Genomic DNA, 12,882 nt, shown 5'->3' with positions numbered 1-12,882 from the left:
AGAGGCTGTGAACAAATGGCTTCTACAGATTGTTGAAGGTTTAAGTGCTCCAGAACTTGTAAAAGTGTAATCTTACTGTAACTTGTACTACCAATTCAAACTAATGGAGCAAAGGATGGAATTCAAATCATGCAACTGAAATAACTGGCTAACTAATTTGGGGAAAAAAAGCCCCACATTCCTAACTCACTCCTTGCATCAGAAATTCCAAGTATGTTACAGATATAAATTTTTTTTTAAAACACCTAATACACTAATTAAATGGTAGATAAGAACTACTTTAGGTGAAGGGAAAGACAGCACACAATACAGGAGAGGTCAGCACAACTGGACTAAACCACAAGCAAAGAAGTTTCCTGAATAAACTGAATGCTTCAAAGGCCAATGTAGCAGGGGCAGGGGTTTGGAGACCATGATTTCAGGGGATATCTAAGTCAATTGGCATAATAAAATCTATTAAGAAAACATTCTGCATCCCACTTTGAAGAGTGGCATCTGGGGTCTTAAACGCTAGCAAGCAGCCATCTAAGATGCATCTATTGGTCTCAACACACCTGGATCAAAGGAGAATGAAGAACACCAAGGACACAAGGTAATTACAAGCCCCAGAGATAGAAAGGGCCACATGAACCAGAGACTACATCATCCTGAGACCAGAAGAACTGGAGGATGCCCGGCTACAACCAATGACTGCCCTGACAGGGAACACAACAGAGAACCCCTGAGGGAGCAGGAAAGCAGTGGGATGCAGACCCCAAATTCTTATAAAAAGGCCAGACTTAATGGTCTGACTGAGACTGGAAGGACCCCAGTGGTCATGGCCCCCAGACCTTCTGTTGGCCCAGGACAGGAACCATTCCTGAATCAAACTCTTCAGACATGGATTGGACTGGACAATGGGCTGGAGAGGGATGCTGGTGAGGAGTGAGCTTCTTGAATCAGGTGGACACTTGAGACTGTGTTGGCATCTCCTGCCTGGAGGGAAGATGAGAGGGTAGAGGGGGTTAGAAGCTGGTGAAATGGACACGGAAAGAGAGAGTGGAGGAAGAGAGCAGGCTGTCTCATTAGAGGGAGAGTAATTGGGAGTATGTAGCTAGGTGTATAAAAGTTTTTATGTGAGAGACTGACTTGATTTGTAAACTTTGACTTAAAGCACAATAAAAATTATTTTAAAAAATAGAAAAAAGGAAGTCAAGGACAAACAGGGCTATTTTAAACTAGTTTCAAACTTTATTTTAAACTTGTCTCAATTTTGTTACTCTACACTTTCACATTCCCAGTTATAAGGTGTTGGTTTTATCTTTCAATAGAAGCAAATACACAAATAACCCCTCACAAAAAGCAAACAAAATAAAAGATCGAGTTAAAGCAATAAAGATCACAGAAAAAGAAAAAAAGGAAGAAAAGAAACATTCTGAGTGAATCACTCAAGCAAGAGGTGACTAATTCCTAGAGCAGAAGAACAACAAAAATAGAAACCCATGAATGGTTTTCTCCAACTAGTTTTGGGGAGGATGGGGAAGTGTCTAGCCTGCCCACTAATTAAAACCCAGAAGACAAGGTGGAAACAACCTACAGGTCCATCAGTGGATGAATGGATAAGCAAAAGATGCTCTGTATATACAATGAACTATTACTCAGCCATAAAGAGAAATCAAGTTCTGATACAGGCTACAACATGAATGAACCTTGAAAATGTTATGCTGAGCGAAATAAGCCAGTCACAGAAGGATAAACACTGTACGAAACATCTAGACTAGGCAAATGTATTGAGACCAGAGTGTATTAGTGGTTGCCAGGGGCTGGAGAGAGGGAGAAAGAATCACTGCTTAGGGGACCCTGAGTTTCTGTTAAAGGTGGTGGAACAACTGGGAGATGGAAAGTGATGGCTGCACAGCCTGATAAGCACAGTCAAAGTCACTGAATAGTACATGGAGGCACTGCTGAACTGGCAAATGTTTTGTTATATATATATTTTTACCACAATAAAATAATTAAAACCAGAAAAAAAAAAACTCACCTGGGCAGCAACAGAAGACGACTGAGGATTTAAGCTTTTGTTTATTGTTTCCCCCACCCCCGCATCTGCCATCCCCAAATAAAACAAGAGGTAGACAAAAAAAAAAAAAAAACCTAATAGAATATAATTTTAGGGAAAAAATTTTAAGCATAAAACTAAACCACATGGTTTAGTTTGCACAGATCTTAATACATAAATTTTAAAACAATGTAACAAGTTATCAGACAACTGAAAAGCCTGAAGAACATTTCCAACATACAGTGACAGATTAGCATCTTTATAAATGGTCAAATACTTAAATAAACAGATTCCCCTGCCAAAAAATTGGCAAAGAATACAAACAATTCACGCTCTCATACACACAAGAAATACAAATAGCCAACAAACCTAAGAAAATCTTTTAACTTCCTCTGGGACCCTGGTAGTATAGTGGTTAAGAGCTTGGCTGCTAACCAAAAGGTCAGCAGTTTGAATCTACCAGGCAGTCCTTGGAAACCCTATGGGGCAGTTCTACTGTGTCCTATAGGGTCACTATGAATCAGAAACGACTCGACAGCAACAGGTTTGGCTTTTGGTTTTCTGTAATCAAAGAAATGAAAAAGCAAATATTAAAAAAAAAAAAAAACCTGTTGCCGTCGAGTCGATTCTGACTCATAGCGACCCTACAGGACAGAGTAAAACTGCCCCACAGAGTTTCCAAGGAGCGCCTGGTGGATTCGAATGGCCAGCCTTTTAGTTAGCAGCCATAGCACTTAACTACTACGCAGAGATGCCGTTTAAAATTAAATGGAACTGGTAAAGTGTGGATAATCTGAGAGTTTCACACTGTTGGTAAAGAACTAGTAGGAATATAAATTGGCAGAACCATTCTGGAAGACAGTCTGACAAATGTCTATTAAATGTAATACGTGCATATCCTTGACCCAAAAATTTCACTTCAAGGAAATCTATCTTTCTGAAACATTCACACAAACATGAAATACACACACACTTATATTCACACATATACTTCATACACCCACATACACACATTGCAGCATCAAAACACACACACACAAAAAGGCTGGTACCAAATTATCTGTCATTAGAAAATAAGCTAAATAACGTGAGCAGTCAATCAGTTGGGAAGGGAGTTTCCATGGGGGTGTGGTCTGCTTCAAACACACATAGATGTTCTGGCAAAGCTTGCTCTCTCAATCCTGCATTTGGATCATCATTCTCTGACCTCCAGGTCTTGGGATGTGAGCCAGCAACCTGCCACTGGACCTGCAGATTTTGGTTCATCAGCCCGTGTAACCATGTGAGTCAGGAGAAGCCTCCAGCCTGCTGCTGAACCATGGATTTGGGACATGCATAGTACAGATGGCTGTCTTTTAAAATACCACAGTTATTACACTCAAATAGAAGGAATTTTCTTTGAAGTGTTTCTCCTGTTCCCAAGGAATCCACTTCTCTATTGTTTCTATCAGTGTTCTCTGACTAAGCCAAATGCACCATACAATTTCTGCATGTGTATCTGGCACAGTACCTCTATCTCAGTTTACACTCACTCTTTTATCTCTCATCATCTAACTTTGATCCTGAAGAGAAAATGCAGACTATCCCTCATCACTTCACAAAAATCTTTATAAGGGGTAAGAGAAAAAAATGCAAAGTATCCTGGGCACTCCCTGGTAAAGATGGTGAACTAAACACAGGTATTTAACCTCTACTGTCTCTGTATGCCCCACCAAAACGGTAAAGTTGCTTTTCTCTCTCTCTTTTTTTTAAAGCGTAAGTCCACAAGGCCAAAGATAACATGAGATGAGAAAATAGCAACAAAACTTCTAAAAGCAAACGGATAAGTGGTAACTGACTTAGCAGACCTGAAAAGCACAAAAATTGAGAAAAGCCAAGAAGCTGTCCAATTTTCTCCATACAACCCCATCCCTGTCCCCATAAGGCCCAGAAATTGTTAGACCGGATACCACTAAAAACAGAGGTAAAGAAGGGACAAAAACAGGACTAGGTGAAAATCTGTCTATGAAACATCCTCTATACCACTCCAGAAAACTGGGTGACTGCAGCAGAAGATCTGAGAATTATTTTCTGAAGAAGGTAAAGCAGTTGAGGGCCTGGATACCACACTGAAAACTCAGAGATTAAGTAAAAGTTTACAGAGTGAGTGCTGAGACCACCCTCTCCTCTCCCTTTTTCTCTCATTCAGACCCCAGAACACTTGGAGACATATACATTCCAACAAGACACTGGAAGAGCTTCTTGAGGTAACCTAACCAGCTCGAGGAAAGATCTAAATATACTGATATTAGGAATATCCCCAGAGAGATAAAGATATCAAGGATACCTCCAAGAAATGTCCCAGCCAGATCACTCTAATAGTAAATACCATCCAACAACTCAACATTTCCCATCAACCTTTTACTACCCCATCCTTAGTGTGTGCAAAAGGGCAAGGATCACCAGACATATTTGAAAGAAACATTAAGAACACTTCATGGTTACCCGGGGTGGGGGAGAGGGAATCATTGTCTAGGTAGTAGTAAATTTCTGCTTATGGTTATGGGAAAGGTAGCACTGAATGTGGGTGAAAATTACACAACCTGACTGTGACATTACAAAGCTGCACATAAGAAAAAAGGTGAACTAGCAAATGCTGTGTTATATATAATTGGAACAACAACAACAACAAAAAAATGGGGTACAGCTGCTGATACTACTTAGACATAACAAAACACCTCAAAGGACTAGTTTTTTTTTCTTTCCAATTTGGAGAGTTAGGGTCATGGTCTCGTGGGATAATCCAGTCAACTGGCATAATATTGTTTGTAAAGGTTCTGTTCTACCTTCCAGTTCGGTTGAGTAGTGTCTGGGGTTTTAAAAGCTTGCTAGCGGCCATGCAAGATACAATAATTGGTCTCTTTTGAATGGAACAACACAGGAAGAAGGAAACCCAAGAATCAGAGACACAGCTGGACTAGAGGACTAACAGCCTCCATGAAGCGCTTCTTCCTCTAACATGAGACTAGAAAAACTAGATGGTGCTCAGCTACCATTGCCAAATGTTTCAATCAGAGACACAATAGATGAATCCTGATAGAAAGGGTAAAAATGTTGAACAGAACTTCAAATTCCCAAAGAATCCAGACTTACTGGGCCCTTTGAGGCTAGAAGAATCCCTTAGACTACTGTCATGGGATACTCTTTAAACCTTAAAATGAAACTATCCTCTAAAGTCATCTTTAAACAAAAAAAAGAAAGTTTAGCTCAAAAAGTAAAAAATGTCATCCTTAAGCACTGCACTTTTAAAAAAATGTATCTATATGAGACAAAAGGGACAACAGTAACTCTAAAGCATAGATGAGAAGTTTAGGGAGCAGTAAGTATACATTGAGGAGCCTTGGTGGCACAGTGGTTAAGAGTTATGGCTGCTAAACAAAAGGTTGCAGTTCGAATCCACTAGCTGCTCCTTGGAAACCTATGGGGCAGTTCTACTCCTGTAGGATCAATATAAGTCGGAATTGACTTGACGGCAATTTGTTTGTTTGTTTCTTAAGTCTAAATTAGTAAGGGTGAAACTAGAGCAGAAATGATGAGAATTTGACACAATATGAAGAATGTAACCAATGCCACTGAATAATATGTGCAGAAATTGCTAAATGGGAACATGTTTCGATGTGTATGTTTTCTCCAAAAATAAAATAAAATGTTTAAAAAAGAACACTTTAGAAAAATTACTGTTGATAATCTCAGAGAGACGACAAAAAAGGTCTTAGACCATTGACCTGTCGGTTAGTAGTCTACTGCTTTACGCATTGTACCACCAGGGCTCCTTAAAATCTAACAGCACTGACTGGAGTCAGAAACAACAAAGAAGTTGAAAAGCAGGGATACACTTGACCTCCACCTCCTAGGAACCAGCTTTGTGCTGATTCTTATTCACTTAATTATTTGTTTACATAATGTGTCTAAATACCATTGGAAGGATAGTCAAACAACTGTGGGAAAAATGGAGTAAAGAACTAGGTAAAGAAACAAAAATAGATACTTATTAATTCCATGGGGAAACATAAAATTGTACAGGAAGGGAAAAGTAATCATAATATATTACATGGCTCAGCAATGAATATCATTAACACAGAATACCATCAAACCAAAATTATGATGGGAACATGGCAGGACAAGAAGGACATATGCGTGTGAAGGTGGCCCGGGGGTGGGTGGAATACATTTTGGGGTGAGAAAGAAAGCTGAACTCTCACCTTGCATAACAACAAATAACTCCTATAATTGAAAAAAAATCAAGAGGTAGTTTATATAGGATATTATTTAGAGATATAGAAGTAATCAACAAATAAGTTGCCTGAAAGAACTTAAAATGGGTGTCTCTGAGGAAGTGGAAATTGGAGGAATGTTGGAGATGGGAAGAACTGTCCTTTTTTCTTAAAACCTTTGTAACACTTTGTTTCTTTAAATATATGCATGTATAACTTTGAGTTAAAAAAACAAACACTGAAATAGAAAAAATGTTCACACACTCAGATACATACAAAGTGTTCCAAAGAGAATAACATGTTCTCTCCTTTTTTTTTTTTTGTTTGAAGTCTTAAAGGCAAGAGAGAACATGGCATACATAAGGCATTTAAAACATAGCAGGAACCCAAGGTGTGAAAGGGAGAATGGCAATAAACACTACTTCACATACAGATAAATGCTGCTTCTTAGGAATTAATAAATGTTACACAATTAATCGTTTATATTGGGACAGTACAAACTTTTTTTAGAGATACATATGGAAATATCTAGCAGTGACATGTCACAATATCTACACTTTAAATATTCTTCCAAAAAGCAGACAAAACATTGTAAAATGTTTATCATTGTTAAATCAAGAGATGGGCATTACATATGGGTATTTATCACACTATTTCTATTTTTCAGTACATTTAAATTTTCATAAGAAAAAATTACTTTGTAAAGGCCTATGCATTAAGCAATGAATTCAATTTCCACGGCTACCTTTAAATGGGGATAGGTTGGGAAAGGCTAGAAACATTCTATGGTTATCTTACCATATCCTGCCATGGAAGCACCATTCTCGACATCCACTGTGTTCTTATTTTCCTCTGCTAGAGCTTTAACATATCTTTTGCTTAAATCTAGTATTTGTTCACGTAACTTGACACTGCTTTGATGTCTTGGTTGCTGGAAAGTATAGTGCAGTAACATCAATCCCCAAATGAGTCCAAATATTAGCAACAGTAAACTCAATTTCTGGGACATATTTTTTCTTGAGATTGTAAAAAACATTTCTGATGAAGTGAATAGACTTGATTGAAAAGTGGCAACTAGAAACAAGTCACCAAACAAACAAAACTTCTGAAAAAAGAAAAAAATTCTTCCTCTAATATTTTATATCTTTCATCTTCAGCAAGGTTGTCTTCAACTCTTAACTCTGTAAAATTGAGAAGAAAAAAGGCAGTTAGTCATAATCTATATCAGTAATACAATAGACAGACTTAAGGAGAGATCCTATAGTTTTGATTTGAAACTATATCATCTTCTTTGGCAACTTTCTCCACCACTAAGGAAGCCTTCAAGTCTTTTACCAGTTTCATTTAATAGCGCTTCAAAATTTTAAACTAGAAATATCAATTCCTTGAAAATATCTGAAGGCAGAACCAACATGGTACCCTAGACAGCCAGACCATGCTATCTGAAAGCAAAGACCTGAAAAACTAAGTAAAATAGATTCAAAAGTCAATCCTGGAACCCCAAGCATCAAATAAAGGGATAGAGAACTAGATCAAATGCCAAATGGAAGCAGAAACTGGTGGAAAACAGAGAACAAGAAGAGACACAGAGGGGAGGTCCCCTGCCAACTAACACAGCACAGCATCACCATCTTGGAACACAGCCAGCAAAGACACAAGACAAGGAGTATGGGAAGGCAACTTCACAGAACTCTCAACAAGAGATAGAGAATCCAGTAAGCAGAGAAACACGCTTTCCTACAACTCACCCTTCTGGTGAGTTGAAGCAAAAACTACCCCCATCGTGGTGGACACACTGCCAGGGTCCACAATACAAGCCCTGTCCCCAGGCCTGCTCCACCCCCTCCCACCATGCACCTTTCATTTTTCCTTCTTTCTTCCTTTTCTTTCTCCCTCCCACCTAACCCCATACACCAACTTCCCCTTTCCACAGGCCTCTGCTGCATCATTGCAGCCAAAGAGCCACTGGCCCCCCACCACTCTGGGGCTGCCCTACCCTCACTCACTGGCTCCAGCTGCACTGCCATTTTTTGTTTCTTTTTTTCCACTTCTCCCTTTTCTTTCTCCCTCCCAACTACCCTCCTATGCCACCTCCCTCCTTTCCCACTGGCCCCTGTCAAGCCACCACAGACAGCGTGCCACTAGTGCACCAGCCAGCCACTGCCCCAGGTCTGCCACGCCCTGACCCGCTGCCATTTATTTATTTTTATTCATTTTTCTTTTTCTTTCTTTCCTTTCTGCCGCCTTCCACCTAGCCCCACATGCAACCTCCTTCCCCTTCTCGCCAGCCCCTGGGTCCACCCTGCCCTCACCCACCAGCTACTGCTACACCACACGTTTTTTCTTTCTTTCTCCCCATACACCACCTCCCCCCTTCCCACCAGACTCAGCTGCAGCACCATGGCTAGAGTATCCCAGGCACTCAGGGCTGCTGCCACATCAGACCCATACCACTCCACTCTTCCTGCCATTCAACCAGCTGCTGAATGGTGGGAAGTGAGCCCACACCATTCCCAGCCCAACAGCCCCCATCTGGTAAGGGGCTGTGAACGTTCTCACACTGCTGGAGCAACATCAGAAGGCAGACAGAGACCGCCCAGTCCTCCCTCAACCACCTTGCCAAACCAGTATACATTGAAGCAGCTCACCCTGCCTGCTTCTACCTTGCCCACTTGGACAAGCTGTTGAGAGCAATCATATCCACAGACTAGCAGCCAGCAAAGCATGCACAGCCCACCCACCCTGAAATGTTGAAACAAAGAAGAAAAAGCAGGATGAAACAAATACACAAATCAATAAATAAAGGAAATAATACCTTAATGTCTCGGAGACAGCAGAGAATATCAAAACATAAAAAAAGCAGGACAAGAGGGCTCTAGCAAGTGACCACAATAAAAAATCAGATAATATCCTGGCAGAAGACAAGGCAGTTGAACTGCCTGATATACAATTCATATGACAAATATTTAGGGCTCTGTATTTTTTTTAAGAGATTAGGAAAGAGATCAAGGAAAACAGTGACAAAACCAAAGAAAAAAATTAGACAAAATCATGGCAAACACAGTTGAAAACATGGCCAAAATCGAGACAAACACAGACAAAGCAAAAGAATAATTCAGGAAAATAATACAAAAAAAAAAAAAAACATCAAAATAAATAATTAGATCATATACAAAAACAGCAACTAGAAATCCAAAAATTAAATGACCAAATTTGAGAAATAGACAATTCAACAGAAGGTCTTAGAAGAAAATCTGAAACAAGAGAAGACAGAATCCGTGAAATTGAAGACAAATCCATGAATGCCGCTTTGAGGAAAAATCAGAGAAAAGAATGAAAAAAAGGAAAAAAAGCTAAGAATTATGTGGGACAAAATCAAGAACAAAAATTTGTGCTTGATATGAGTTCCAGAACAGGGGGAGAAAATGGAAAACACAGAGAAGATTGTTGAAAATTAGCTGGCAGAAACCTTCCCAAAAATCAGAAAAGACAAAAAAACTGACAACTCAAGAAGCTCAACGAACCTTAATAGGATGGTTCCCAAGGCATATCATAACCATAACTGCCAAAACCAAAGACAGAAGAAGCCCACAGGCACGAGAAGAAAGCAAATGATAAAGATTAGAGCAGAAATGAGTGAAACAGAGAACAGAAAAACAACAGAAATAATCAACAAGACCAGAAGGTGGTTCTTTGAAAGGATTAATAAAACCAACAAACCACTGGCCAAATAAACAAAAGTAAAGCAGGAGAAGGAGCAAATAACGTAAATAAGAAATGAGATGGGTGACATTACAACAGAACCAACTGAAATAAAAAGGATCTTAACAGAATACTATGAAAAATTGTACTCTAACAAATTTGAAAACCTAGAGGAAATGGACAGATTTCTAGAAACACACTACCTACATACCTAACAAAACTGAGGTAGAATAACTGAACAGACCCAAAACAGAAGAGCTTGAAGGTGTAATAAAAAAAAATCCCAACCAAAAAAAAGCCCTGGCCTGGACAGCTTCACTGGAGAATTCTACCAACTATTCAGAGAACAGCTCACACCAATACTAACTCAAATTATTTCAGAGCATAAAAAAAAAAAGGAATACTCCAGAATTCATTCTATGAATCCAGAATAATCCTGATACCAGAACCAGCAAAAGATACCACAAAAAAATTAATAGACCAATATCTCTTATGAATATAGATGCAAAATTTTTCAACAAAATTCTAGCCAATAGAATTCAGCATCAGATCAAAAAAATAATACAGCACAACCAAGTGGGATTCCTACAAGGTATGCAAGGATGGTTCAACATTCGAAAATCAATCAATGTAATCCAACACATAAATAAAACAAAAGAATCACATGATCATCTCAATCAGTGCAGAAAAGGCATTTGATAAAGTCCAACACCCATTTCTAATGAAAACTCTCAATAAAATAGGTATAGAAAGGAAATTCCTCAACATAATAAAGCGCATCTATACAAAACCAACAGCCAACATTATTCTCAATGGAGAGAGGCTGAAAGTATTCCCTGAAAACAGGAACAAGACAAGGCATTGTGCTGGAAGTCCTAGCTAGAGCAATAAAAAAAATAAATAAATAAGGAAGAAAAAGAGATATAAGGCATTCAAATTGGAAAACAAGAAGTAAAACTAAGTACAGGATGCAATTATCCTGTACATAGAGAACCCCAAAGATTTCACAAGAAAACTATTAGAACTAATAGAAAGATTCAGCAGAGTAGCAGGATACAAGATCAATTTATACAAAAATCCGTTGGATTCCTATACACCAACAAAGAGAACTTCGAAACGGAAATCAGGAAAACATTACCATTTATAACAGCACCTAAAAAGATAAAATACTTAGGAGTAAATATAACCAGGGACGTAAAAGACTTATACAAAGAAAATTACAAAACACTATTTCAAGAAACCAAGAGATCTACATAAATGCAAAAACGTATGATGCTCATGGATAGGAAGACTCAACACTGTGAAAATGTCAATTCTACAAATATAATGCAATCCCGATCCAAATACCAACAGTGTTCTTTAACAAGATGGAAAACTAATCATCAACTTTATATGAAAAAGAGGAAAAAAAAAAAAGAGAAAGAGGCCCCAGATAAACAAAGCATCATTGAAGAAAAAGAACGAAGTAGGAGGCCTGACACTACCTGATCTAAGAACCTACTGTACAGCCACAGTAGTCAAAACAGCCTGGTACTAGTACAATGACAGACAAACAGACGAATGGAAAAGAACTGAAAACCCAGATGTAAACCCATCTTATGATCAGCTGATCTTTGACAAAGGACCAAAGTTCTTTAAACGGGGAAAAGACAGTCTTTTTAACAGATGGTGCTGGCAAAACTGGATGTCCATCTGTAAAAAAAATGAAACAAGACCCATACCTCACACCATGCACAAAAACAAACTCAAAGTGGATCAAAGACCTAAATATAAAACCTAAAACAATGAAGATCGTAGGAGAAAAAACAGGGACAATGCTAGGGACTTTAATATATGGCATAAATACAAAACAAACGATAACTAACAGTACACAAACACCAGAAAATAAACTAGGTAACTGGGAGCTCCTAAAAATTAAACTTATGCTCATCAAAAGACTTCACCAAAACAGTAAAAAGAGAACCTACAGACTGGAAAAAAACTCTTGGCTACATCCGACAAGGGTCTAATCTCTAAAATCTATAAAATACTTCAACACCTCAACAACAAAAAGACAAATGGCCTAATTAAAAAATGGGCAAAGGATATGAACACACATTTCACCAAAGAAGACATTCAGCAGCTAGCAGACAAATGAAGAAACACTCACAATCATTAGCCATTACAGAAACGCAAATTAAAACTACAATGAGATACCATCTCACCCCAATATTACTGGCACTAATCAAAAAAACAGAAAACAATAAATATTAGAGAGGTTGCGAGGAGACTGGAACTCTTATACACTGCTGGTGGGAATGTAAAATGGTACAACCACTATGGAAAATGATACAGCTCCTCCTTAAAAAGCTAGAAGTAGAATTACCATATGATCTAGCATTCCCACTCCTAGGAATATATCCTAGAGAAATAAGACCCGACACGCAAATAGACATATGCACACCCATGTTCACTACAGCATTATTTGCAGTAACAAAAAGATGGAAACAACTGAAGTGCCCATCAACAGATGAATGGATAAACAAATGATAGTACATACATACAATGGAATACTTCAAAACAATAAAGAATAAGGACGAATCCTCAAAACATCTCACAACACAGATGAATCTGGAGGGCACTATGCTGAATGAAATAAGTCAATCACAAAAGGACAAATATTGTATGAGACCACTATTATAAAAACCCAAGAAAAGGTTTACACACAGATAAAAACATGCCAATTTTAATCCATTTACTAGGGGCAGGTTAATCACATGAGTTAACCAATCAAATCTAATTTGAGGACAAGACTAAAAATGAATATTGCATATGACCTGGTTACACAAGGCACGGTTACAGGGAAGGGAAATCACTGACTAAATAATAGGCAAGCATTAATTTTGGTGA

General features: G+C 38.5%; 1 protein-coding gene across 1 annotated transcript in view; it reads right to left on the bottom strand.

The window, feature by feature from the left end:
- CCDC126 (coiled-coil domain containing 126) overlaps positions 1-12,882 on the bottom strand; it is a 47,072-nt gene that overhangs the window by 11,478 nt on the left and 22,712 nt on the right. The window contains exon 2 of the mRNA XM_049894161.1: positions 7,090-7,472. Within this exon, the coding sequence (XP_049750118.1) occupies positions 7,090-7,327 (238 nt within the window). The 5' untranslated portion in view covers positions 7,328-7,472. The remainder of the gene's footprint in view (positions 1-7,089; positions 7,473-12,882) is intronic.

The sequence above is a fragment of the Elephas maximus genome, chromosome 8 (genome assembly GCF_024166365.1).
Source record: "Elephas maximus indicus isolate mEleMax1 chromosome 8, mEleMax1 primary haplotype, whole genome shotgun sequence".
NCBI classification, from domain to species: Eukaryota; Metazoa; Chordata; class Mammalia; order Proboscidea; family Elephantidae; genus Elephas; species Elephas maximus.
The sequence above is the reverse complement of the archived record's forward strand: the minus strand, read 5'-3'. Positions and strand labels throughout refer to the sequence as shown.